General features: G+C 49.3%; 2 protein-coding genes across 8 annotated transcripts in view; both read left to right on the top strand.

The window, feature by feature from the left end:
• The window catches only part of kiaa0586 (KIAA0586 ortholog), a 34,963-nt gene extending 8,441 nt beyond the window's left edge, over positions 1–26,522 (top strand). For 2 of the 7 annotated variants that reach the window (XM_085392034.1, XM_085392041.1), the window contains exons 3-25: positions 52–283; positions 435–505; positions 638–722; positions 896–986; positions 3,029–3,140; positions 16,534–16,663; positions 16,741–17,168; positions 17,253–17,325; positions 17,560–17,721; positions 17,815–18,022; positions 18,102–18,308; positions 18,410–18,510; positions 18,592–18,729; positions 19,650–19,834; positions 19,907–20,300; positions 20,369–20,700; positions 20,792–21,030; positions 21,109–21,161; positions 21,239–21,349; positions 21,427–21,511; positions 21,697–21,851; positions 21,934–21,967; positions 26,322–26,522. In XM_085392034.1, the coding sequence (XP_085248160.1) occupies positions 52–283; positions 435–505; positions 638–722; positions 896–986; positions 3,029–3,140; positions 16,534–16,663; positions 16,741–17,168; positions 17,253–17,325; positions 17,560–17,721; positions 17,815–18,022; positions 18,102–18,308; positions 18,410–18,510; positions 18,592–18,729; positions 19,650–19,834; positions 19,907–20,300; positions 20,369–20,700; positions 20,792–21,030; positions 21,109–21,161; positions 21,239–21,349; positions 21,427–21,511; positions 21,697–21,851; positions 21,934–21,967; positions 26,322–26,464 (3,769 nt within the window). In that variant the 3' untranslated portion in view covers positions 26,465–26,522. The remainder of the gene's footprint in view (positions 1–51; positions 284–434; positions 506–637; positions 723–895; positions 987–3,028; positions 3,141–16,533; positions 16,664–16,740; positions 17,169–17,252; positions 17,326–17,559; positions 17,722–17,814; positions 18,023–18,101; positions 18,309–18,409; positions 18,511–18,591; positions 18,730–19,649; positions 19,835–19,906; positions 20,301–20,368; positions 20,701–20,791; positions 21,031–21,108; positions 21,162–21,238; positions 21,350–21,426; positions 21,512–21,696; positions 21,852–21,933; positions 21,968–26,321) is intronic. The other 5 variants (XM_085392039.1, XM_085392038.1, XM_085392035.1 and 2 more) reach the window with 5 other exon arrangements.
• irf2bpl (interferon regulatory factor 2 binding protein-like) lies at positions 3,153–8,313 on the top strand. Its single transcript, XM_085392042.1, has one exon. The coding sequence runs from the start codon at positions 5,577–5,579 to the stop codon at positions 7,488–7,490; it is 1,914 nt and encodes a 637-aa protein (XP_085248168.1). The 5' UTR covers positions 3,153–5,576; the 3' UTR covers positions 7,491–8,313.
• Positions 26,523–27,706: the final 1,184 nt, after the last annotated feature.

Genomic DNA, 27,706 nt, shown 5'->3' with positions numbered 1-27,706 from the left:
ATGCTACAGGTTGCTCATAAAAACACATCTCATCTTATCTGTGATGCTCAGCTCTCACAGCGCCCCCCGCAGGAGGGAGGTCAAAGTTCACTTCTTGGACCCGATGCCGCTCCACTCTGCGGGAAACCCCCCGGACGCCCCTGCTCTGAGCTCCCGGGATGCAGCGAAGGATGCTGGGGTCCAGATGGAGACGCCGCTGTCCTCTGGTGACCTGGGAGATGCCAGTAGCACTGCCGCCGCCGCTGCCACTGCAGCTTTGGCAGCTGCTGCTCCTCTCTTCAAGGTGAGTACAGCTGATAGATCGATTCAGCCCGTACACATGTTTATTTCTGCTTTTTCCACATGTGAGTCTCTGGGACTGACTCACTGCTGCCTCTGCTGGACATCAGAGGAACTGCAGCTAATGTTTAGCACCTGTTTGTGTTTGTTTACAGGCTCAGTCTGATATGGAGGCTCGAGTGGCTCAGCTGGCTGACGGCATCCAGAAGCTGCTGCAAGCTGACAGGTAAACTGTGTGCACCTGTCGCCTCGTTATGCTGAAAACAAAAACAATAAGAGAAAAATAATTCTGTGTTATAAAAAGTCACTTTAAATGAAGTGGAGATGTGACATCACTGTGACATCACCGTGTCATCAGGGAGGGTGGGGACAGAGGGCGGAGCATGAGCCAGCAGACACTGCAGCACCTGGAGATGCTGCAGTGCCAGCAGGTGCAGCTGCAGGTGAGTACAGGAACACCTTTAATGATGTCACCGTGCTGAACAATAGCAGCAGGGCGTGTCAGACGTGTTATCCAATCAAAGAAAATGTAAAACCTGGGAATTGTAGGAATAAAGATGCGACGCCTCCTGCGTCTCTTTCTAAACTTTCATTGGCACTTCTCTCCTCCAATCAGAGCCAGCTGCTGGAATCAGCCCTCAGGATAGCGAGCGGCCATGCTTCAGACCCGCCGACGCACCTGCAGGTCACACACCTGGATGCTGCAGGTAAGCACACAGCAGTTTGTGTTGGTCAGCATGAGGTGCGTCCTGTGAGTCCTGACATCAGCTCAGTGGGTCAGCCTGGAGCTTACACATATCGGTACAGGGGAGGTCACAGGAAGGTGGAGTTTGCAGTGTGCTACTACTCAGAAACATGGACAGGTGTACCAACAGCAGAGCAGTTTGCATGTTTGTGCTGTGTACTGTTCCGACCCACACATGACATTTTGAATTATTTAGCAAACAATAGATTATAAATATCAACCTGTTTGTCTGCCTGATAAACACCTGAAACATAATTGTTTCAAAAACCCTGTAAAAAAAATAAAATCATTTTCTTTTTTCATCCAGTAACTGAAAAATCTTCCAATATTTTTTTCATTTTATGGCTGATTTAAAAACACATTGTTTGGACTTAAAGTGCAGAAATACAGAGAATTTTTTGAGGTCTTAAAATGATAAAAATGTTATTTGTTTGTGTATAACAAACAATGATAAACAAATAACTAAGTTTTGGACTGTCAGTCCCGAGGTGTAATGAGGAACGTGAACCAGCAGGTGGCAGCTGTGTGTGTGTGTGTGTGTGTGTGTGTGTGTGTGTGTGTGTGTGTGTGTGTGTGTGTGTGTGTGTGTGTGTGTGTGTGTGTGTGTCAGTACTGCAGGCAATCCGGTTGTTCAGTGATGACGCGACGAATCCTACTTCGGGGTCTAAAGTAGTCTGCGTTTAACCTAATTTTAAACATTACTATAATCATGTTTTATGTTACATAAAATTGATTAGTGGATCACTTAACAAAAAGGCTATGAAAACTAGTACTATTTGTAGTAATTACAAATTATTTGAATGTTTGAAATTCTTTGTATTGCACCCCCTGGCATATGTTAATTTTGTTCTGATTGTATACATGTTCTGTATACTGTTTCTTAATAAAGTTTAATATTTAAAAAAAAAAAAAAAGTAGTCTGCGTTTAATATGGCTTTTGTGTTGTTAACATGTTTAATGTTATGTATTTTCTTCTATTTAATCTCAAAAAGCTCCTAAAACAGTCAGTAATCACTGTTGACCTCCCTCGGCTTTTATTACCACTAATCATTTATTTAAGCTCAGTTTTTAAAACCTTAAGATGTAGCTACAGCCCAGCCCATGCAGCAGTATATGAATGACTAACCTCGTATTGTGGATGGATTATCTCAGTTGTTCTCCTGGCTGAAGTTTGGTCCTTTTACAGCATCCTGCCATGCGATTACATTTGTTCCTGACCACCGAGAACACTCACATTAACTTTTATCGAGTGGAAAAAAAGTTAGCTTGTTTATATTATGCTAACATAGCTGTGTCGCTAGCGGTCATGTAGCACATCATTATATACCAGCTAGCCCAGCAGTAACCTTACAAACGTCACTGCTGTCTAGTTTTCTGTCTTCATTTATGCTGGAAGTGATAGCAGAGCTGTACGTTTTAATTTTTTTCTAAAACCCCGCAGTCAGGACATGCTATATTATATTTAGATAGAAGCTAGCAGGGAGTTAGCTCGTTAGCTTCTAACTCCGTTAAATGTCAGAAATTCCGTTTTCATGGATGCCTGGATGTTAAACTCAATTGTTACACCTGGTAGAGCAGAACGCTGATCATTTTATTAAAGATGAAGGACTTTAGACAGTTTTTCAACTCTCAGTAATGTCATAGTGATCGTTTGATATACGGACCTGCAGCGGAGTTTAGACCCAGACACGGCTAGTGACGTCAGACTGAACAATCGGATGGAGACAGTTGTCATGGTAACCAGAGTGTTTGTAGATGCTGAATTTAGATGTGTGTGTGTGTGTGTGTGTGTGTGTGTGTGTGTGTGTGTGTGTGTGTGCACACATCTGTCGAGGCAAATATCGCAGAATTCATGTCTGAAATTCTGAAATATGCTTTCAACATCTTCATGAGATCCACCTGGAAAATCCTTGTACACCTTTCCAGGCTTTCCAGGCCTGGAAAACATTGAAATTTCATGGATGATTAACCTCCGTCTCTGATTTGTCTTCTTCTTCACTGCAGCAGCAAACAGCCTCGGCGCCCAGCCACCGAGCTCCTTGCCAAATGTAGCTGTCCCTCCTGCCCCAGTTACCATGGAAACGCATCGCCTTGACCAATGGGCAGATCAAACCAGGTGAAGGGGGGTGGGGGGAGGATGTTTTTGTGGGTTTGATGGAGGCGGTTTTGTTATTAAACAGAGACTGAGAGACACAGACAGGAAACAGGCTCAGGGTTCAGGTGCACTCCTGACACACCTGGAAAAGCTTGAACCTGCTTATTAAACAGCCACCAATCAACACGCTCAGAAGGACTCTTGGTTTTTGTGGTTGTTCTCATTTATGTGACGCGTTCAGTGAGCACACATGGAGATCTGAAGGGATGCAGGGCCCGCACAAAAACAAATCTTTATTACGTTTTTCGTGTGTTTATTTAAGAAAGAAAAATAAAGATGTTTGATTATTCGCACAGATCCACGTGAACCGAATAATCAGCTGAAGCTGAAAATGGAGGCAAATAAAATCCTGTAAGTCACAAACTGACTCCAAGCTGGATTCAGATGTGCACAGAACTGGTTTGACTGCCGGGCTCTACACGGGCTTTCTCCTGGTTTAAAGAAGCCTTCAGAGGTGTCGACACACATTACTATCAGTGATCTGCATGTGGTCACCGTTTGGTCTGAGTCAGTTAAACCCACCTATGAAAAAACAAGCCAGTGATTTTCCTGCAGTGGAAGAGCAGAGTGAAGCCCTCGTGTGTTTTAGAGACAAAGGTTAGATTAGTTCCTGTGCAGTGATGCTTCAGCTAAAGCGATGAAAGGTCATGTGAGAGCATGTGGAGGTGCTGATTGGTCTGCTCGGTCAGTCGGAGTGCTGTGTGAAGACTGGAGCAGGTGGAGACATAAAGGAGCCTGGGAGCGTCTGAATGCTACAGCAGGTCTGCGTCGCTGCATTTGCATAATCATTCATAGTGTGTGTGGGGGGGGGGGTGCTACAGTTGATCCTGTATTCTGCAGCTTCTCCTCGCACGTTTCCATGGCAACGCCAGCAGTATCCATGAGAGGCACGCAGATGCTTTTGTGTGTTTATGGAGATGGCACTAAGCCAAAGCCGCCACCCACTGCTGATAACTGAAAAACCGCAATATTCCCAGAATGCACCAGTGTAGTGCATATTTTCATAACTCACCTGTGTAAACTCTGTCAAGGCAAGGTTGCATATCAGGGGCGTGGCCTTTTTGACTGACAGGTGGGTGTAGCTGCTAGCTCGTGCTAACTGGACTGTGGACGTGTTTGTGTTGCTGTGAGGTTTCTGTACGAACAGACGTCTTTTATTGTTATGAATGAGCAGGTGACTGTGACAGCCAAGGCCAAACTGCAGCCAAGTCCCTCTGTGAGTTACAGGCTGTGAGGTAACCCCATCCTGTTTGTGCACACTCTGCTTGAAACTAGTATAGTTTTTATTTTTCCGCCTGTTTGATGAACTGCGTGCGGACAGCTCCACAGAGACTCATTGCTCAGTGATGTGATTGCTGTCTGCAGCAGAGCTGAAGCTGCTGTGTGGAGAATCGGGATATTTTCCACAGTCAGACGTGCTCTGAGCACTGAGAGGCTCGGGTCAGAGAGCTGCCCATCACGTCACATCATGTCTGACTGCACGGCACCTCGATCAGGAGACACACGAGGGGAAGGAAAGAGGCAAACAAACCTCTCCTATTGGTCAGTTCTTTGCTTTAATCTAAAGAGATTTACAGTATACCACAGTAATCCTTTGCTGATTACCGTAGTATACTGCATGTGTTACACATCACAAGACTCATTTTTACTTATCGCTTATTTATTTAACTGTGCTGCACAGCTACACTGAGGGTTCAAACAAGAGCATAAATTAACTTTGCTGAGCTCTGAAGACAGAAACCAAAGAAACATCAGAGCAGCGAGGGCGATCGAGGCTCAGTGCATACTGAGAGAGAGAGGAGGGGTGGGTTGGAGCAGAGAGGTAAAACCTGCCTAGCAACACGGATGCCTCTGCAGCCCAAACCCCCAGGGTCCACCTGTAATATTCCACCTTAAACTGCTGTGAGGTGATGAAACACCTATGCTGTTGTTTCCTCTGAGGAGGGGGGGGGTTGATCTCAGAGTTTCTTCTCATGGCAGCAGACCCCCACCCTCAAAAGCCAAAGACTGGTAAAAGGAGCAGGAGTTATTTAAAGAAACAAGCCGTGATACTTTTATGATGACTCGTGAACAGCCCCACAAACTACAGACAAAAATATGATGGGGGGGGAGGCCTCAGCCCTCCCGCTGTGTGCCCCCTCCGGACCCGTGTGTGCTGGGGTCAGACCCGTGAACCCCGGCAGCTGGAGTGCTGCAGGTGGAGCGGGCTTCTTCTTTACCTGGATGTGACAATACAGGATGAAGAGGAGGAGGTGGGGGTGACACAGATGGGGGAAGAACGAGGGCAACAAGTGAGATCACGGAGGGGGAGGGACGGTGACGTCAGCTACTCCACCAGGTGGCATTGTGTGAGAGGGGGTAACAATCTGAATTCCTCCGCTTCCCCGGGAGTGATGCATGCAGGGAAAAAAAGGCAGAGCTCCCTCCTCCTCCCTCCTCCATCTCTGCAGCAGCACACGGAGCTACAGCAGCAGGAGGAAGAGGAGGAGGAACAATAAGCTCAGAGGAGGCTCCGCAGTCCGGCGGCGTGTCGCAGTTTTAGCGGGAGCTGGTGAAGCGGCTGCCCGGAGGAGGAGGCAGGGGGCCGGCAGAGGGAACATGTCCTCCCCGCAGGTGTCCCGCCGGCAGTCGTGCTACCTGTGCGACCTGCCGCGCATGCCTTGGGCCATGATCTGGGACTTCACGGAGCCCGTGTGCCGCGGATGCGTCAACTATGAGGGCGCGGACCGGATCGAGTTCGTCATCGAGACTGCCCGCCACCTGAAGCGCGCTCACGGCTTCCAGGAGGCCCGCGGCGCCGCGGGAGCGCCCCCGCAGCAGCAGCCCGGGGCGACGAAGAGCCAGGCGGCCATACTAAGTGGCAAAGAGCCGCCGAACCACCACCACCACCCGGCGGATGGTGCAGCCAAGCCCCAGCATCCCGGGACGGACCGCTACTCGCTGGGACGCTTCGACTACGGCGGCAGGCCGCCCACCGGGCTCGGAGGACCGAACGGCTTCAAGGACGACGGCCCGCCGGAGCTGAACCGCCAGAGCCCGAACTCCCGCGGCAGGACCCCCGCCGGACCGCCGTCCGCCGCCGTGCCACCCAGCCTGCTGCCGCAGACGGGCCGGGCCGAGCCCGGGGCGAAGCGGCCCGCCTCGGTTTCCGCCGCCGACCCGGACCGGGAGCTGAAGGAGAAGCAGCGCAACGCGGAGGTGCTGGCAGAGTTGAGCGACAGCCTGCGGAGCCGCCAGGAAGAGTGGGCGGGCCGGCCGAAGGCCGTGCGCGACACGCTGCTTGCGCTCACCGGAAGCACGCCCTTCGACGTCCGCTTCAAGAAGGACCACGCGCTGTTGGGCCGCGTGTTCGCCTTCGACGCCGCGTCGAAGCCCGGCGCGGAGCATGAGCTGAAGCTGTTCATCGAGTACCCGAGCGGCTCCGGGACGGTGTTCTCCAGCGCCTCGGGGGTGGCCAAGCAGATGTACCAGGACTGCATGAAAGACTTCGGGCGCGGGCTGTCGTCCGGCTTTAAGTACCTGGAGTACGAGAAGAAGCCGGGCTCCGGGGACTGGCGGCTGCTCGGGGACCTGCTGCCGGAGCCGCTGCGCTTCTTTCGGGAGCCGCTGTCCGTAGAGCTGCTACCGCAGCCGCACGCCGACGGCGGCTTCCCGCTGCCGCCAGGACGGGCGGGGGGCTCCCGGCCCGGGCTGAGGAAGAGGAAGGCCTCCCCGGAGCCGGACTCTGCGGACGAGCAGCAGCGGCAGCAGTGGCTCGGGGGCCCGGGCGAGGCCCTCAAGACCCCCCCGGAATCCGCCACCGCCCCGCCGCAGAACGGACAGTCCCCCATGGCCGCGCTCATGTCAGTGGCGGACGCGCTCGGTAACGCGCACTCGCCCGGCAAGGACAGAGACTCCGCCGCGCACTCCAGGCACGCGGCCGGCAGCCCGGCGTCCCCGGCCTCAGCCTCCGGCCAAAGGCGCCTCTCCTCCCGCAACGGGGACCTCGGGCTGCCCGCGCAGGACCAGGTGCACGCGCAGAGCGTGCCCGACTCCCCCGTGGCCAACAGCGGACCGCTATGTTGCACCATCTGCCACGAGCGCCTGGAGGACACTCACTTCGTGCAGTGTCCCTCCGTCCCCGGACACAAGTTCTGCTTCCCCTGCTCCCGGGAGAGCATCAAGGCCCAAGGGGCTTCCGGGGAGGTGTACTGCCCCAGTGGGGACAAGTGCCCGCTAGTCGGTTCCAACGTGCCCTGGGCATTTATGCAGGGGGAGATTTCCACCATCCTGGCTGGAGATGTGAAGGTAAAGAAGGAGAGGGACCCCTGAGGAGGAGGTGCTGGAGCCTCAAGCCCAGACTTTGTTTTTTATATTCCCCTGGATCACAGCCCAGGTCGAGGTACTTCAGCCTGCCCCCCACAGAGATTCGCTCTAACCTAAACTCAGTCAAATATTCAAACCATGAAGAACAGCAAACTGTTTCAGTCGTTTAGAGTCTGGACTGGTGATCACGTGAAAGCTTTTCTGATTTAACACTTTCCACCTTCCTTTGTCATCGTGTCTGTTTTCGATGTGACGGAGGTCAAAGGTTGAGTTTCAACCTGGCGTCAGTAAAATAAATGAGTGTTACTGATCCAAAGCAGCGCTGACACTCTTCAGTTTATACGTCGAGCTGCCTCCAGCTCCGTGTGTGTGCAGTAAGATCATGCATGCTATAGTTTCTGTCCAACACTCAGTCTTCTTTACTGTGAGGCTTAAAATAACCTCAATATTCTGTTAAAATGAGTTCATGTTATTACAGGTGTGTGTGTGTGTGTCAGTCATTACACCCATGAGTACAAATGTGTGACCACTGCGCCAGGCCGTCAGCCCGTTTCTGCATCTGTAAAGAAAACCTGATTAAAAATACGTTGAAGGCTTGAAACGGAGATTATCGTGATGCAGTTTAATAAACGTCTCGGACAAGCAGGCGATTCTTATTTTGAAACAAAGAAATATGTTAAAATTTATAAGAAAAATGTAATCATCCAAATTATCCAAACTCCGATGTATGACATCAGAGTGATCTTTGGTTCGTCTGGCGTTTAAACTTGTGCGTTTACTTTGTGAATGAGTCGTTTGTGTTTTTGTCTGTTGTTCAGGACGATGTGCTCACAGACTGAAACAGTTTGACTGAAACATGGAACATTACTGATGTTAATCTGTGCCTGTTGTGTGGGTCCAGGTGTCGCTCCCACCGTTGCTCATGTTCGTCTGGAGTTTGGTTAACATACAGTCACAGTTTGTGTCCGAGTCGCCGTCACACTTCTCACAGTGAAACTCACATCAGTTATGTTTGTTTAAAACGGTCGTAAATTCTCCCTGTTTGATAAACGAACCCGTTGACGACCGGGTGGAGAAACGCGAGGGGAGGCGTTGCTCACGTTCAGCGTTTATTACCTTTGACTCTTTCTAATTAACGTCGTGGACATCATCAAGCTCGTGATCTCAGAATGACATCATGCTGTGACTGTTGTGAAGCAAAGGTCTGTTAGCAGCGATGAGACCGGCGGGGAGTTTCAGGGCGTCTTTGTGCACGTTCCCACTGCAGGAAGCGGCCGGTAGGACGCCGTTTCAGGAGGAGAAAGCGCTCACTTACAATCCGTCGCTCCACGTTCCCACTCTGTGGAGCCGCACTCGCCGCAGCTGGAGGGGCTCTTCATGAAGGGTTATTCCAGAAATGCAGCTGAAGCTGTGGAGCACGCTCACAGCAGGTCCATACCTGTGTCAGGCGTCCTCACTGTGAGCGTGCACACACACTCGTCTTGAACGGATCGTCACAACGATCGCCACCGTCCGCTGTGAGCTCACAGAGCCTTTGTTAAGTTATTGCTCGTGGTTTTGGTGCCTTTAACGAGGCGTCGCACAAAGATCAGCTCGGTAACGTTCTCGGCGGTAGACCGTCACTCCTGTGGCACGTCGACAGAAGCGGGGGGGGTTGAGCTTAAGATGATTAGACAATAACTGGCTGTGTGCAGACTTGAACTGTAACCTCAGGCTTGTTGGACGTGCGGATGAAACGGGCGTCATGCTGTTTACAGAGCCGCTCCTCGCCTGAAACAGCTGCAGCATCAGTTCACCTCCTCTAACCCAACATGGCTGAGAGGAGGCGCGGCCGCGTTCGCTCGTGACTCTGATCTCTGCAGCAGCTTTGAGACGAGTACAGACTCTGACTTGCTGCAGCCGTGAGCCGTCACCGTTCAGCTGTGCGTGTTTGCTCCTCATAACTCGCTTATAGAAACTTTCTGGGCTTTAAAAAACAAACAAACTTCATAGTTGGATTTGTCCAGCGAATAAATGTTATGTTTCTGTTGCACCTGGATCCACAAAGCAAACGCAAAGATGGAGGTCAGACTGATGAATTCTTCATTTTCAGTCAAGTTAAAACAAGTTAACTCCCAAATGCAGAGAGTTTCTGCTGTGGACAAACTGGTTCCAGTGGTTTGAAGTGAACCAACCAAAAACGCCTCGACTTTGGCCCTGACAGTTGGAAGGTAAAGTCACCTCGAGGAACACATCTGCTGCTCGTTTGCTGGTTTTCTTCTGTTTGAACTGGACAGGAAGTAAGACCCGTGAACACGCTAGCTCTCTGACGGCTGTCGGAGAGACTAAACAGGAAGTTTGTTTCTTCTGCCCGGAAAGCCAACGGTGTCAGAGTATAATTATGCCGACGTTTCACTGCAGATGTAAACGAATAAATCAGCATAAAAACAGACGAGCAGGACGTAGAGTCATGTTTAAACGACCCTTGGAATTGTGTTTCGTTTCTACCTTGTGTCATGATCTAAATGTAAAACAGAAAAAAACCTTTTGTACTTAAACTGTGTCAGATGTTTTGGGACATCAAAGAGGAAACCGTGCACACGCCGTCTTCCCTCCGTCCAGGTTCCAGCCGAGTTTGGAGCAGACAGCTGAACTTATAAATATTCTACATGTGGATGTTTTAGAAAACGTGTTTAACAAAGAAACGAGCGTGTTGTGTTGTCGTGGAGATGAAGGCGTGGTCAGTGCCGTGGTGTTTAGGAGGTTCAGTGTGAGGCAGCCGGTAGTCACTAACACATGCTCCATTTTTACATTAGAAAGTCGTGTCTGTAAAGAAAACAACAAAAAAAGCAATTTTTTTTTATTTTTATAGAAATAATTTATTCATATTATCATTTTGAATTTGAATTTAATTTTTCCTTTCTAATATATTTTGTACTGCAATAAGAAGCCCCTCCTCTCTGTTCCTGCCTCACATTAAGGTTCAGCTTGTTTTGTGTTTCTGTTCAGATAAAAATGAAACTAACACATTTGATCTTGTAACGTGCCTTGGAGCTGAGTCGGTTGTAATAAATTCCTTTTCTGTCAAACGTGACGTTTCTTTAATGCCACACTCGACTTTATTTTGAAATTCTGGTGCTGGAATCACTCACGTCCTGTGGCTAAAGGCTTCTTTCAGTAGAAACTGAGTCAGGCTGTGATGGAGCGGCTCACCTGTTTTTCCAGAAGTCCAGCTAAAGTAAGAACACTGGAGCGTCTCACTTATTGATCTTTACGTCTCCAGGAAGTTGTGTTCGGATCAAATCCGGGCCTCTCAGGGAAAACAGCCACATTTCCACCGTTTGCTGTGGAGCTTAAACACAGCACAGGTATTTTCTGAATTTGTCAGCTCCTGAAATCCTGCACTCAGCGTCTTCACATGGACGCTTTTATGTTCTTGTAATTCCAACATTTGTATTTGACAAAGATGCAGATTTGATTGACTTGAAGCCAAGAGCGAAACTTTCTCTGCTGTCTATGCGTTGATGAAGAAACTCGAAATGTTGAGCCTTACTTTTCATTTTACATTCACTTGAACTGTGACCTTTCCTTTGTCACCAAACGTGATCAGCATTGTAATGAAAGCTTGAGGAACTCGTCCATTTTCGGGCTGTGTTGGACTGTTTGGTGGGCCAGATGTGGCCCCCGAGCCACATGTTGGAGTCACAAATGTTAGAAATGATCATGTGAGAAGGAGCCGAGCGGCACCAAAGTGTAACCAGCAGAAACGCAGATCAGCGTGGTTAGCATTCACACAGCGAGCTGCTGCACTGAGCCAAGGGCACCTTAACCATCACTGTACACACACACACACACACACCAGGGGTGTTTTTGTTGTTCAAAGAGAAAATCTGCAATGCAGCAAGAAACTACAAGTACAGCGAGTACTGCAGTAATGGTAGTACCGGTACTGCATCAGGAGTTTGTTAACGAGACAGCAAGGACTCTGATTAAAGACACGGCGTCGTATTAAGATCCAGAAACTGCATCTGCTCAGTTCACCTCTGCTGCGCTCTGATTGGCCGCGCAGTGTCTGACAGAGTGTTTTTGTGCGTGCAGCTGCAGCAGCCGAAGCGGCTCAGACAAAGACACAATGCTGCAGGTGTGTGGATTTACAGCAAGCTGCTCTCAAACCTGCAGCTCGTTTCTCGCGCTCTGAGAGCGAGTCGGGACATCCACAACATCAGCGGCTGCTCTGAATGTTTTCACATTCTGTGGCTGATCGCGGCGTGTGGGGACGACACGGTTGCCTACAGCTCGAGGGTGTCGCGCTCGCTGTTCTGATCACAGAGGAGGCAGCCTCTCTGCGAGCTATCCTTACTGGATAAAACGTAGATATTGACAAAGTTCACTTGCAGTTGAAAGGTCATAAATTGCAATAACAGGTGATATAGGTGGTTTCATGGGATGTCTGGGGCTCCCTGCCTGAGCTCATTGTTAGAAGCGTCATGTTTATCCTGAACCACAGAAGCATGACAGCATCCGCTCGAAAACTGAAAAGTCTGAAGTCTGGCACAGTGCGGTGAAGAATGCCAGCTTGGATCAGTCTCCATGTTCAGACACGGTTGAGTTAGGCGGAGTGGGCAGAGCCTCCGTCAGTGAGTCGGCGCTCACGTGGGCTGAACGTGCAGAGCTAAATAAAGACATGGAGTCGCAGCGAGGTTTGATTCATCTGTCTGCGCAGCACCGCGGTCGGTTCTCTCCCCCTCCTCTTCGTTCGCTGTAGCCGTGGAGGAGGATGCTGTTGCCATGGTTACCAGCTTCACATTTAAAGACATAATTTATTCAGGAATGTGCAGAGACAAGCGCTGCAGTGATCGGCCGCTCTTTAAACACTGACAGAATCATAATCGTAGGCGTCAATAACTTCACATTTGTGCCGATAAACAAGCCCCCACCCCTCTCTGCGTGTCACGGCGTTGACTGCATTTAAGACGATGATGTCAGCACTCTTTTTTTTTTTTAACTTTTTTTTTTTTAATGTCCATCAGCACTCCCCGCCGGCCCCCCCAACCCCACACACACACCTATGACTGTTTGTGGTGTCGACCCTCCCCCACTGGCCCGCTCAGAAGCCTCCGTCTCGCTGTGTTTTTATGTTGCCCGATTGGTCCACTTCAGCTCGTGCTGCAGATTTCATGCAAACTTGATTTAGCTCCACACCTGCAGCGGATCCATCTGGAGTCGGTGGATCCGTATTTTGGAGTCCGGATGCTAAAACGCTTTATGTGGGCCAGATGTCAGCTATGTCATGATATTTGAACCACATCTGGCCCACCTGACATTTTCCACCCGCTGTGTGTCTATTCCACTTCATGTACCCCACTTAGGTTCAGTCAGCATTCAGCCAGCTGTGTGTGGCAGGTCCACATTTAGCCTGTACGGCAGCAAAGGGGGAGGGGGGTCTACGTCCACAAAGTGTCCCTTTTTGGTCCACATTTAACCATAATGGATTTTGTCTCAGGTAGTTCAGCAGTTAAGCCGGGTCTGCCTGCTGAAACTCACCCACAGGGCCTCGTGCCACACACGGGGACTCTCTTTATTTAACATGTTTAAGTATTAGACCCAGACCCCACCACACATGTGGCTCCACATCTGTCCTAGGCAGGTTAGCCTGTTCGGGTCCACATTCAGGCAGCACAGCAGTCCACCTGTGCTCAGCATTAATCATCGAAGGAATGTGGTCCACGTGGGCCTGCACCGATCCGGTTTTAGCTCGTGTGTCGAACACGCAGCGTGCTCGGAGCGTTGAAGGGAAGCACAAGGACAAAGAAAAGGGTGAAGCACAAAGACGCGGCATTAATAGTCATCCGCAGCCGTTACTACGGCGCTCATGAATTATTGCTGGCATGTAAAGGTCTACAGAGAGGAGGAAGGGGAGGCCCGGGCCCCCTCCCCCCGCCCGTTTCCTCCATCAGCATCTCTGCTCGCTGTCACCATGAGAAACCACTGGGGTGTTGCCTAGCAACAGCAGCAGCAGACAGCCTGCAGCAGCTGTTTGTGATAGTTTCTGAGCGATTAAATGACAGAGGGCAAGTTGACAGCGGCGCCCATTTTATCCCCACCCACCGCCACATTTCCAGCTTCAGCGAGCGTCACGACTTTAGCTGAGGGCGTTTGGACCTTCTGAGATGAAGGTCAGACCAGGGGCGATTCTAGGATCAGAGCTTTGGGCGTGCTGAGCACCCAGAGAACTGCCCAGCCAGGCAAGATAAACTTTACTCGTTACAATGACACGTCTTCCCCGTCTCTGTCAGTCCCTGCATCCCTACATGTCTCCAGTTGTCCCGAGTTCCCTCTGACTGTCTCCTTGGTGCATTTAAACCCCTGTTCCTCCCTGTCCTCGTCGTCTGTTGTCTTCATCTCTGTTATCAGTCATCATAATTTTACCCTCTCTGTGCAAGTCTGCAAATTTCTTTATTAAATCATAAGATTCTTGAATTCATCAAGTGTCTCTGTGCCTGGGTCCTCGTCCAAAAAAAAAACATCACTGTTTTGTACATTTTAACACAATTTAATCCCACATTTGTGAAAGAAAAGCAAAACACTTTTTTGAAAAGTCTGTAACAAAACCATCAAATCTGATCAAGGTTAAATGCTGCTAAAGAAGAATGGATTGGAATAGAAAAAATACATATCCTAACCTTAATTACTGGGGGAGGATAATGAATGATGCTCATAGTGAGTAAGAAGTAAACTGACTGCATTTTTTTGACAGAGATTCACTTCACCTACCGCCTGCCTGGTGTTGGCCAGAGGGGCCGATGGTGCGATATGGCAGCCTCGCTTCTGCCCCAGGGCAGCTGTGGCTACAACCGTAGCTGCCTCCACCTGTGTGTGAATGAATAGTGGAATTGTAAAGCGCTTTGGGTGCCTTGAAAAGCGCTATAAAAAATGCAATCCATTATTATTATTATTATTATTATTATTATTATTATTATTATTATTATTTTTAAATAGATTGTATTCAATTAGATAAAAAATTACATTAATATGAAAAAACAAATACTATTAAGATCACTAATGAAAAATCTTCTCTCAGTGTACTTTCAACCAAAAGGCAAATAACCAAACCACATGAACATCTAATAAAAGATAAATATTGAAACACTGATCATTTGTTCTTACACTTTTACCTGAATGTGGCTCCTGGGTTTAATCTTGGCACATATAACAAAATAACCAGCTTCTCCCATTCCATTTCAAACAGGACAGTGGTAACAGCAGTAGGCTGCGGACAGTTTAAAGATTTAGATTTTAAATAGGCTGCATAAATTTCAATGGGAGCAACAGGACGGTCAAATGTCGCTGATTTTACTACAGAGCAGGACGGATTGTAGGGTAGCAAACATCGTCGGAAAACACGTTTCCAACACTACAGGTTACCTGCTGTAATGTTTTCAGCTAACAGAAACATGGTCTGACTCCTACCAACTATATAAAGAATAACTGAAGGTTAAATGCAGCTAACGTCCTGTTTTAAGCCAGGCACTTACACCTCCGCTCCGCTGCGTCTCAGCCACCATCGCTCTGGCAGCAACGGCGCTACAGCCAGAGCAGGGGAGAGGCGAGCTGGGATGCTATGATTCATTCATAAAATCGCCCTGGGTCAGACGTTTCTGAGGGACCTCAGAACGTCTCTGTTGTATCATCAGAAATAACCGAACTCTGTTCTGTCAGGCCATAGTCGCGATGTTACGGTGGGACTCGCTTGCGAGCCTCGGGGGGGCGTTCCTCTCCGAGCTCGCATCATTGCGTACATCCTCCTCAGTCTGTATATTTTAGTTTTGATATTCTGAGACCATTTTGTGATGCTTTTTTTTCACTTTATGTAGTTTGTACCTGCAAACTCCCCACGATGTGAAGGCGCCAACGCATCAATGTCCTCGCTGCGTGAGTCACACTGTCCTCAGAGTGATTCCAGACGCTTCCGACGGCCCGCTGTGTGTGTGTCTGTCTGTCTGTCTGTCTGTGTGTGTGTGTGTGTGTGTGTGTGTGTGTGTGTGTGTGCGCGCGCGCGCGCGCTTTAGACTCAGCTGAATTGCCAAGAATGTGACACTGTGTGTTGTGTGTTTGATCTCATTAATTTGAATCAGTGTAACGTTCAGTCTCAGTAGTTTTCTTCCACGCTGTCGCATCATTTATTTGTTTGTTTACTTCTGTTTAATGGTTCTGATCTTGGTTTCCTGTCGGTCCTCAGTGCTGCTGTGTGATCGCAGCAGCGTGTGCTTTTCGGAGGGTGGGTAGCTTTCTCGCCCCCTGGTGGATGGCTGTAGGGTACATCATAAGTCCCGCCCCTCCACGCGAGAACACGGTTAAGAGTGTAAGCGTTGGTGATCGGGAGCAGCCTGAAGGGCGGGGCTCAGCTCAGTGTCAGCTTCATTCCACCAACCTGGCGATCGTGGCTCAAGAGTTGGGAGTTCGCCTTGTAATCGGAAGGTTGCTGGTTCGAGCCCCGGCTTGGACAGTCTCGGTCGTTGTGTCCTTGGGCAAGACACTTCACCCGTTGCCTACTGGTGGTGGTCAGAGGGCCCGGTGGCGCCAGTGTCCGGCAGCCTCGCCTCTGTCAGTGCGCCCCAGGGTGGCTGTAGTGACTGCCATCACCAGTGTGTGAATGTGTGTGTGAATGGGTGGATGACTGGATATGTAAAGCGCTTTGGGGTCCTTAGGGACTAGTAAAGCGCTATATAAATACAGGCCATTTACCATTTACCATCTTATTACTATATGCATATTTGTATTGTACAGCACTTTGGTCTACCAGGTGTGTTTTTAAAGTGCTATATAAATGATGATGATGTGAGTCAGATTGTGTATTAGGATATGTGACGCTGCGTGGAGCGGAGCGCTGGATGGGCTGTTACTTTCACTTCTTGAGTAACAACAGCGTTGTTGAGGCGTGAGTGTTTAGTCAGATAAGACACTCAAAAACTAACAGATATTAATATTATAGCGTTACACTGGTCATTTATTCAGGCTGAGCGATCTAGGAAGTTAAATCTGTTCCCTTTGCATGTTTTTAATGCTTCAGACATGCTCACATGCCTGAAAGGTCTCAGCTCCGGTCTTTAGCCAATCACAGCTGGGAGGCAGCGAGGAGAGCCAATGACGTACTGCAGGAGATGAAGCGTCTGAAGACTGAGATGAAGATGCTGCTGACGGTCAGTGTACAGTTCAGCTCAGCTCGAGTTAACGGGAGTCTGTAATACTGAAGCCTGACACACGTTCTGTCCCCCAGCAGCCAGAAGACCCTCTGAAAACCAGCAGACCTTCACCGAAGCACCAGCAATCCCAACAAACCCAGTCCCAGTCCCAGCAAACCCAGTCCCAACAAACCACCTCAAAGGAAAATCGCCCGAGGTCCCGATCTTCCCACCTCCAACAAAACTTATCCCATGAAAACAGTTTACAGTCCCAGCAAAACCAGTCCAGACTACCCCAGCCCAATAAAACCACTGATGAAGAACATAACCTCTGGTCCCAGCAGTCCCAGTCTGTGCTGGTCCAGAGGAGGTCCGCGGTCCCGTCCCTGCTGGAGGAGGCGGGTCAGGTTCTCCATCAGGTTCGAAAGCAGAAGAAAGTTCTGGAGGAGAACCTGGAGGCTCTGCTCAGAGCCCGGACCGGAGAGGTTCTGCACTGCCAGCTGGAGGCGCTAGCTGCTAACAGGTAGCTAATGGTAGTGTTGACTTCAGGTGTGCTCGCTAACACAGGACAGGTTTAAACACTTAGGATGGTTTCTCTGACCGGCAGAGACCACAGCGAGGAGGTCCGCATCAAGAAGACAGTGGACGCCTGGATCAGCAGGTTAAGCAGAGACATCCAGGTGAGCTCCAGCAGGCTGGGAACACCTTCATCTTTCTTTTTGTCTGCTTCTTCTTCTGCTTCTTCTAAACTTCACTTCTAGAACTCCGATGTGGCGCCATCTGTTCTCTCACTCATACGACAGCACAAACGCTTCTTCTTCTTTGAACTTTTCTTCTTCTGCTCCTCCCCCGGTGCTCAGAGAAAGAGCAGAAGAAGTAAAACGGGGACTGACCCTTTTCTGCCTTGCCATCAGGCTGAGATGTCCTCAGGGAACATCAGAAACCATCACTCAGCTGTGGACGCTGATAGCTCCGCCCACTCAGGGAAGGAGAGGCCAGTGGGCGCGCTCAGAGGAACAGGAAGTATGAGGACAGCGAGGAGAGGAAGCAGAGGGCAGAGAGCCGGAATCAGAGCGGTGAGGCTGGCTTCTTCTGATAAGCCATTGATTAGTTTCTCATCAATAACAAACAAGCGATCACTGATTGGTTATGTGTTTATGCACCTGCAGGGGGTGGAGCCTAACCGAGGCACAGGTGGAGCAGCTGAGCGTCATCAGTTGGAAGTGGACGGAGAATCGTACCTGACCCGGCTGTATGGCCGGGCGCCGTATGAAGGTCTGAGACGGACCCTGAAGAAGAGTCCGTACCTTCGCCTCAGCTCACCTGCCTCACCACTCGGAAGGAAGCCCCGCCCCCGACTAGTGGAGAGTGTCCGAGGTCAGAAAGTCAACATCAGTAAGTGTGATGGTAAAGGTTGACCTGTGGGCGTTGTCAAACATTCTGCTCTGCGTCTCAGGTGTGAAGCTGAAGTCCTCCAAGACTCAGACCAGCCTGGCCCCACCCCTCACTCAGCCCCAACCAATCATTTCAGCCCCTCCCTTTGCTTCCTCCTCACCTGGACGATCTCACATTTTCAGCTCATCACACCTGACCTCAGGTCACTTTGATGACCTCAGCATGACCCCTGCAAACAGCTGCCCTGTCGCCATAGCGATCCCACTGGGTCAGTAACATAGTAACCTGTTTCTGTAAAGGTTAAAATAAACATAAACAACAGTTCCAGGTCAAAGGTCAAGTATAACACACACAACCTTCCCCATGCAGGTCCACCCCGGATGGACTCCAGGTGTGAGCATCCTCAGGAAGTGACATCAGCGCTCGCTGCCCCTCCAACAGCCTCTGTGGGCGATGAAGCACCTGACCAGGTGAGCAGCTTTGAGCCTCTGAGGACTTCAGTCAGTCAAGGGTGGAGGTGTGAGCTCTGACAGGTGTGTGTGTGTTCACAGCAGCTCCTGGAGGCAGAACAAGCTCCTCCCCGTGCTCCATCACACACGATTGACATCATCGAAGGGAACGAGGAAGAAGTGGAAGAGGACGACTTCTTCCCTGGAACTGACTTCCTGTCTGTTGTTGATGTTGTGCAGGTAAGCCCCTCCCCCTCCTCTGTGCTTTAGAGCAGCCACCGTCGTCTCATAGGACGGCCACTTTAGTCTTCAAGTAGTATAAAAACAAAAAAATGCCCACAAATACTTCCTGAAATGTTTTGTTCCCTCTTCACTAACTGAAGCCTTTCATTGGACGTTTGTTCTGTGCACACGTGGCAGCACTGCTGCTGTCATTGTGTTCTTAACTAAATCAGACATAAGTGAACACGTGAGTTTGTGACTCTCACTGAGCTAACAGACATCCCTCAGCATGTTTGTGCTCTCTGCTCATGACATATTCCATCATTTTAAAGAACTTATTTTAACATCGTACTCAACAAAAACAATTCCTCCTTAACAAAAAAGTCACTGCATTCGATTTCTTCACGTCAACATGCAGCCGCCAGGTTGAGACCTCTGCTGTAGACTGTCAGTGTTTTCAGTGAGGCTGCAGCGCCACCTGCTGGACGAAAACAGAACAGCAGCAACTCAGAGCGAAGAAGATGATGACGATGATTGCTATTACTATTCATGTTTTTGGACACATGGAGACTTTGATTAATTAATCCTTTGGTCTCATTTTTCGTTTTTTCTCAGTGATTTCAGTAACATCTGATTTATATCTCGATCCTTTATCCCGTCATTTCACTGATTTTCAGTTGTGATGTTTTTTTGGGTTTTTTAGACTTTTAGTAGAAATCTCAGAAAACTTTAAAAACTGAGCCGCTGTTTCAGAATTTTGGGGTTTTTACGATTTTTGGAAGGTTTTCAGTCATGAAGAAGGTGAAGATGTTGTGTAGAGTTTTAAAATAATCTATTGACTCATTAATATTAATGTCAGGCACATGTAGGTTACAGTGCCGTGCAGAAATCTTGAGCTCAGGTGTAGTGATGTCACTGAATAGTGAACCTCCTCTCAGCAGGAGGTCAGCGTGTCGGGTGAGGAGGCCGTGGAGCTGGACGGGGGTCCGTCTCCCCCTCCGGTCCTCTACCAGGGTCCCATCTTCCCTCCCCAGGCTCCCTCTGCCCTCCCAGCCCAGGATCAGGTCCCCGTCCTGGGCACGGTCCTGCAGCGGGACGTCCTGGAGACCCGGCTGGTGGAATGGTGAGAAACCAGCACGAACCCCAGACCGTGGAAACAACGCCACATTGTCACCATTTTGGTTTCTGTGTTCAGGGTGGAGCAGCAGCTGATGTCCAGGATGATCTCAGAGCTGTACTGGCCCCCGCCTTCTGACCACGCCCACAATAGCGACGTGGACCAGTCAGATCCAGAGGAGCGCAGCGTCACCTCAGACATTGGTAGGTGTACCTCCTCCTGCTCCTCCTCTTCTGCTCCCCCGCTGCTCCCTGACTGTTTGCTCCTCTGTGTATCTGCAGTGGAGGCAGCAGGAGACGCAGGCCTGCAGCTGTTCGTGGACGCCAGCGTGCCCGTGGACTCTGAGTTAATCCGGCAGCTTGTGAACGAGGTTCTGGCTGAGACTATCGCCCTGATGCTGGGCCAGAGAGACCCGCTGGGCGCAGGACCAGACCCAGCGCTGGAATCAGCTGGACCAGCAGACCCTCAGGAGGTACGGAAACTCTGTCGTAGCGTCGTAGCGTTAAGCCCCGTCTCTGAAGGCCACCGCTTCTCTTCCAGAACGAACCGCTCCCATTGGTCCCCACACCGGAACCAACCCCACCGCCCAGCCCGGCCCCGCCCAGCAGAGAGACTACGGCAGTAACCACACCCCTTCCATCAGAACCGACAAGCCCGCTGAATAAGGAGCCTCCTCAACCAATCGCACCACCAGGTCTTTTGGTGACCTCAGAGCTCGTAGCCACACCCACTCTCAGCCCAGAGCCCACCCCCTCTGCAGAAAGCCCAGCTACTGTACACCAAGCCCCGCCTCCCTTCACTTGGGAAGAAACTGAGCTTCCATTGGATGAGGAGAGACTGGTGGAAGACATAACCACACACAAACCACCTCTGTATGTCCAACACACACACACACACACACACACACACACACACACACACACACACACTTCCTGGTTCATTAACACGTTTCTTCTCCTGCAGGTTGATGTCAGTAGCGGAGGAGGAACCTCCTCTCTCTTCTCCTCACCCTCCTCCTCCTCCCTCCCTCCCCCCTGCTCGCTCCCCGTCTCCTCCTCTTGAGGCAGGACCGGCGTCCCCCTCCACCTCCTCCGAGGAGTCCAGCAGCTCCAGCACGGTGACGGCCGGCACTGAAGCAGCTCTGAAACACATCTCAGAGGGAGAGCTGCTCATCAGTGCCAACCAGCCGGCAGCCATGACAGGTACCATCATCATCATGTGTGTGTTAGCAGGACATCTGTAGCCTGCAGGTGTGACTCTGTGCTCTGTTTGTCTGTCAGGGGGCGGGGCTGTGTGCAGCTTCAACAGCTCTCTGCAGGAGCTGCAGGATATGGTGAGGAACCGCTGAGCAAGGCACTGCTGGAAGCTTAGCACAAGCTGAATATTAATATAATGATGTGCCCCCTCCAGGACTTTGACCCCCCCAGTGAAGGACAGGTGAAAGGTCGCGACCTCCTGCGGGCCCTGCTGACCAAAATGGAGCAGGGAGTCACACAGAGAGGAGAGAGGCCTCAGCCCGAGGTGAGCCTGCAGGCATCAGAGTGCATGTGAGAGGCACCACACCTCAGCTTATGACCTCTGACCTCGTATGTCCTTAGGGCTCCTGGGAGAGGGCGGACGGGAAAGTAAGCTTCACCCACAGCGGTCAGTCCGGCTCACCTGGACAGATCAGTCAGGCTGCAGGTACGCCTGCCTTCAGACGACGCTCAGGGACAAAAACACAAGTTTTGTCTCGTTTAACACAACAGAGCCACTCACACTGTTCTCATTCAGACACCTCCAGGTTTTACACTCTCACCTGGCTTCAGTCAGAAACTGGCCCCGCCTCTGATTCACCTCTGACATCACTCGGTTTCCATTCCCTGCAGATGTGTCAGAGGTCAGCTTTGAAGCCACCAATCAGGGCTCGTTTACTTTGGGCGACCTGACGGGGGAGCTAATAGGTACACTGACCTCTGACCTCCACACAGAGCTGTCGCTGTCTCCTCCTCCACACCTGGAGAACACACACACTCCAGGACAGGTGAGACACACAGACACACACACACGTTGGCTGTTTTCGTGTGTTTTAATTTTTATGCTGATAAGTGTGTGTGTGTGTTCAGGTGCTGCTGGTCAGGACGTCCAACAGTCACACAGGTAAGAAACACACCTGTCTGTGATTCTTGAACGATTTGTGTGTCTGCTGTTTTGTTTTGTTTTTTTAGCTGAGATCACGGACGCCGCGAGCTTGGAGCAGCACAGGAAACATCGTCAGCCGATAAAAAGTGAGTCACTTTTTATCGGCTGACGATGGAGGAGATGAAATGAAATGAGCGAGTTTGGAACAACATTTGAGGAACAGAAACTGACCCCAGGTCAGCTGTCCACATACTTTTGGTCACATAGAGAATAAAATGGCTGCTCTTCATCGTGTGAGCAGCAGGGGGTGTCAAGTGTCCACACAAAAACCAGCCCGAGTCTCCCAGTGGGCTGCCCTGGTTCACTGGGCAGTGAACCAGGGCAGCCCACTGAGACCTGTTTGATTCCTAAAGATGACATCAGACACAGGAAACACCTGACAGGTAGATCAGTATGAAACTGACCTGCTGAGAGCCGCAGCTGTTAACGAGATCAGGTGACTCCTCACTCTTCAGCTTTTATTGTTTTAAAGTTGGAAATTTGGTGATGCTGATTGTAACACGACACAAACACCGCATCACGGCGGCGAGACGCCACCGAGGCGTCCCCGCACGGCGGCACGGTGCTCAGGTCGATGTTACATGACCAGGTGTTCTCTTATTACATCTGGAATTTGATCACATGGGTCACGGACGTCGAGCTGGGGCGCTCTGAGTTGGGTGAAGTGTTTAAGGAACAGGCTTCTGTCTGACTCCGCCTCCTTCGGCGAGGTGTCAGGTGGTGAAGGCAAACTTTTTAACGGGAAGCTGAGCAGGTCAAACACTCGCTCTGAGGAAATGGGAGCATGTGGGCGTGTACTCTTAGCTTTAGATCTCAACAACGAGGCAGTTGTGACATCATACAACCAGCGCCTTACAGGAACCAGAAACTGCTGCGGTTCACTTCCTGTGAATGAAACGTGCCTGAAGACAAGGACGAAGAACATCAGCCTCTCTCTTTGTGCTCTGGTTGTCATGGAAATATATCACAGCTGGTGTGCGCGCTAGAGATGGACCGATCCGATATTACGTATCGGTATCGGTCCGATACTGACCTAAATTACTGGATCGGATATCGGAGAAAATAAAAAATGTAATCCGATCCATTAAATATCACGAAAGCACCTCACAAAACTTGCAACACGCCGTAACTCACCTCAGAACGTTAGCACATCGGAGCAGTATGCATCACGTGATAGAGCGGCTGTGGCATGCGGGACCTGTTGGTGGTCTGGATAGCATTTGGAGCTTCGCTAGCAACCCGGCATTTCATCTCTGACAAAGTTATTCCCGAGAGAAGTAAAGCAAGTGTTTAAGTCCATCTCTGAATGTTTGTAAAGCATTCCTGCGTTAAGCTTAACAAACGATATATGGAGTGACTGCCTCTTCTTGCTGCTACTTCAATCATGAAACTGCTTAATGATCAGCTGATCGGCTTTTCTGTTGCGAGTCCGTGTCTCTTGTTTCTTTTTGGCCCACTTTGCACCAGAAAGAGGAAACCAGTGGCTGAACAACAGCAGCACGTTTAAGCTTGATAAGCTGTTGTTAGAATTTATTTAATATTTCTTTCTACACCAGGATCTTTTTCTACGTAGCTGACGCTGGTAACTGTGCAGGGGCGGATCTAGCAAAGTTTAGCCAGGGGGGCCGATAGGGCATGAACAGGGAAAAGGGGGCACAAAGACATACTTTTCTTTCTTATTCTCATTTAAAATGTCTAGCTTTTAATAAATAATTATCTGACACCCAAAGTTTTAATTTGATGTAAAATGAATAGAAGTCAATTACTGTATATAGTGACTATTAAGTCTAATATATATACCCTAGTAAGCTATAGTACTTTTTACTTTGGGAAGGTACCATCTGTGCAGTCTGCAATTTTGTTGAAGAAAGATGTTGAATCTATTTAATATTTCTTGAAAAATAATTGATTTCTGTGCATTTTTTTCACACTGCATCAAATTAAGGTTGATTACGTCGATTAAGCATCATGAGGTGGAGCGTGAGGGGTGGTTCCCTATTTTTTATTTATTTATTTTTGTTGTTGCTGGGAGTTGGAACCCTATTAGTTAGGTTGCTTAATATTTATGCTAAGTACTCTTTAAAATACCAGAATAGGGAGGATGGTGTAGGTTTAAGTTTATTAGATTGATCAGTATTGCTGAACTATGAAATATTTTTTTTTGCATACAGGTATAACAGAATAGCTTTAGTGTAGTTGTTGTTTTAAACTTGAGTATGAACTTATACAAAATGCAGCAAGATATTTAAAAAAACAGTTTTGTTGATTAAAAAACACTATATCGGATTCATATCGGTATCGGCAGATATCCAAATTTATGATATCGGTATCGGTATCGGACATAAAAAAGTGGTATCGTGCCATCTCTAGTGCGCGCAGGCTTCACCGACCAATCAGAGCACGTGTTTACATACATCTGTGCGTGTGAAGGTTCGTCAGGTCCACCTTCGTCTCTTTAATTAGAAGATGCTCAGTAACCATGACAACGGAGGCATGTGTAGTAGCGATGGCTCTGTCTTGATCGCCATAGAGACGCAGGCTCATGGGCCACTCGCTCTGATTGGTTTATCTCTGGACACCGTGAGAACAGCTCTGCATAACTCAGTACATAATAATCCTTCTGTGTCTCGGCTCATCTGCTGTGTGAAACAAGCGGTCTTAGCTCCGCCCCCTTTAAGGCAATTAAAAGGAGCGTTTGAACGGCGGTCGGGAGGAGCCGTTCTGTGACATCACACAGACCCCTGAATGTTGAGAGCAGGCAGCGTCGTTACTGTCCTCACACTGAGCTCATTGTCCTGTTTGAACGCCCATCCCAGCGGCAGGAGTCATGTGACAGGAAGTGAGGAGCAGCAGTTTCACAGAGGGTTCGATTCAGTGACTGAAACAAAAATAAATCGTTTTCAGGGACAGGAAGTGAGGCGTCCAGACCTCCATCATGGCGGCTCCTCCTCACAGTGAGCTCAGTGTCCTGCAGCTCCTCACACCGCCTCCCGTCTCCCCGTCAGAGCTCCTCTTTCATGCTCCTCCCTGCTGGAGACAGCCGCTCAGTGTGTCCCAGAAACCCACAGCTGCTTTTCCATTCCTGGTGGCAGCTCAGGGTCAGCGAGTTCCTGCTGCTCTCAGGCTTCAGACTAACCTCATGAGCCGAGCCGGCAGAAGGAAACGGACGCGTCAAAGGGTTTCTCGTCACCTCCTCTTCCTCGCCTCGAGCGCGCCATAATGCTCGGCTGTGACCTCAGCGAGCCTCTTTCTCCTTTCACAGTGCTCTGATGTCAGCGCGTTATGTAAACGCTTTACTCACTCAGCAGATATGAACACTGCAGCTCCGAGTGCTGCCCCTCTGCAGGCTTCCAGAGCTCAGCCAGTCAGAAGAAGGCTAGGTTAAAGGGGGGAGGAGCTGAGGAGTTTATTACTAATGGAGTCATGCAAAGCTGCTCTCCAGAATAAAAGATTCAGCAGGAAGAAGTTCAGCACATTCAACAGCGGGACGAATCAGAGTTCTGTTGTTTACAGTGCTCCAGTATAAACAGTAATAAAAACAGACAACACACACATATACAAAATATACAATATACATATAAGTCACTTACTAATAAATATCTGAATAAGAAAGAAGAGCGTGTGCAAAAAAGGTGTAGCTATGGCAGTAAACAGTGTGTTGGGTGGAGGAGTTGTACAGGGAGCCACAGGCAGGAATGATTTCCTGTGTCGTTCAGTGGTGCATTATGGGTAATCTCAGTCTCTCACTGAGCGTGCTCCTGTGACTGACCAGCATGTCATGGAGTGGGTGGGAGGTGTTATCCAACATTGTCTTTATCCTGGACAACAATGGCCTCTGCAGCACCACCCTAAGAGAGTCCAGCTCCATCCCCACGACATTGCTGATCAGTTTATTGAGTCTGTTGGCATCAGCAACCTTCAACCTGCTGCCCCAGCATGCAACAGCGTAGAGGAAAGCACTGACCACAACAGACTCATAGAAAATCCTGAGCGTTGTCCGACAGATGTTGAAGGACCTCAGCCGCCTCAGAAAATAGAGACGACTCTGGCCTTCCTGTAAGTCCAGTTTATTTTCAGTGTGTACTCCAAGGTATTTATAATCCTCCACAATGTCAACACTGACCCCCTGGATTGAAACAGGGGTCAAGTGTTTCCTGGTCTTCCTGAAGTCCACTATCAGTTCCTTGGTCTTTGCCACGTTGAGCTGCAGATGATTCTGCTCGCACCACGTGAGTGTAATAACGGCAAGGTGGGCGGGCCCAGCTTCCTGTGTGGACGCAGCTGAATTCATCTTATGTGTTTGTATCTGCAGCTCGACAGCAGGAGGAGGAGGGAGGAAGCAGGAAGATGGGCGTCCACCTGCCCGCCGTAAGACCTCCGGAGGAGGAGGAGGTGATGGAGGCGTCGGTCAGTGCGGTGGCAGACTCGGATTCCTCCACCAGCGATGGTTTTTAAAAAGAATATTTTTATATTTCAACTCATTTCAAATAAATAAAGTCTGATGGAAACCAAACAGATGTTATAATAACTTCATTTTTAAAATTTGCTCACAGCAATAAAAGCTTAATGCTACACTTAACCAAAGAAACAAAAACCCAAAGAGACACGTGAACATCTTAATCAAACATCATCCTCTTTGAGTTTATTCTCTGAGACTCAAATAATGTTAGATATACTTCAAATAAAGTTTCACTAACCCGGGCAAACAGCAGCTAATAGAAGCTAACAGAGATCCCAGCTAAACAGCAGCCCTTACAGACAGCTCAGCATATGTTCAACAGCTGGTCAGCAGTGAGCTTCGCTGACTCGCTGACTCGTATCGGCTCCTTTCACAAAGCGTTACAGCCCCCAGAGTAAATAAAGATGGACGCCTCTCCCCCGGCATAGACAGCTGATGTAAACGGTACGATCATATTTAATGTTTTTGATCTCTTGAATGACTAAAACATGTTTAGCCAGGATTATGCAGTTGAATCTGGAGAGGCGGGGCCTTTGTGTGAGTCAGAGTCCTGTCAGCGGGCGTTCGTAGCCTTCAAAAAGTTCCCGCAACTTCTTATCGGACAGTTAGAATGTGTGCTGATAACAAGCTGATGGTTTTTAACTTCTCACCTGTAAATATAAATGTGGCACAGCTACCGTATGTTGCTAACATGTGGAACTAATGTGAGGCTCCATAAAACGCCATTGCTGTAAAAACGCTGTAAGAACGCAGATGACTCGACTCCTCCATTCAACGGCTCCAGGGGAAGGGATAGGAAAACAGATCTACTGCCATCTAATGGTGAAAAACATTTGTACAGTTTACCTTTAAAATCAAATTACATAAATGCAGCGCCACCTGCTGGCCACGGAGGATTCGTGTCACATCTGTCATGGAATTTAAAGAGCGATAGTTTGACTCTATTGCTTTTGTGACATGACGACGCTTAAAGACGTAAACCAAACTCTCCAGGTGTCGCCTTCATGTGAAAATGTTTCTTTTTATTAATTTTTTTCCGCCTGTCCCGTTTGGTTCTTTGGCCATCAGAATTATTGTCTAAAGGCGAAGAAAGATGCCCAACGGATTTACTTTACCAGATGGACCATCCCGGCATCGCCGTATTGGAAAATGTGTTTCTTTGTATTTCACCTTCACGGTGAATTTCACTCATCAGTCATTCGAAATCACAGAGTCAGCCTGCAAGTCCAAACCATGGG

The sequence above is a fragment of the Rhamphochromis longiceps genome, linkage group LG19 (assembly GCF_057381845.1).
Source record: "Rhamphochromis longiceps isolate RC_006_pf linkage group LG19, R_longiceps_female_GT1.1, whole genome shotgun sequence".
NCBI lineage: Eukaryota > Metazoa > Chordata > Actinopteri > Cichliformes > Cichlidae > Rhamphochromis > Rhamphochromis longiceps.
The sequence above is the reverse complement of the archived record's forward strand: the minus strand, read 5'-3'. Positions and strand labels throughout refer to the sequence as shown.

What these genes read in the sequence shown, in the direction of transcription:
- irf2bpl (XM_085392042.1), top strand. Translation starts at nt 5,577, where the DNA reads ATGCAGGGAAAAAAAGGCAGAGCTCCCTCCTCCTCCCTCCTCCATCTC.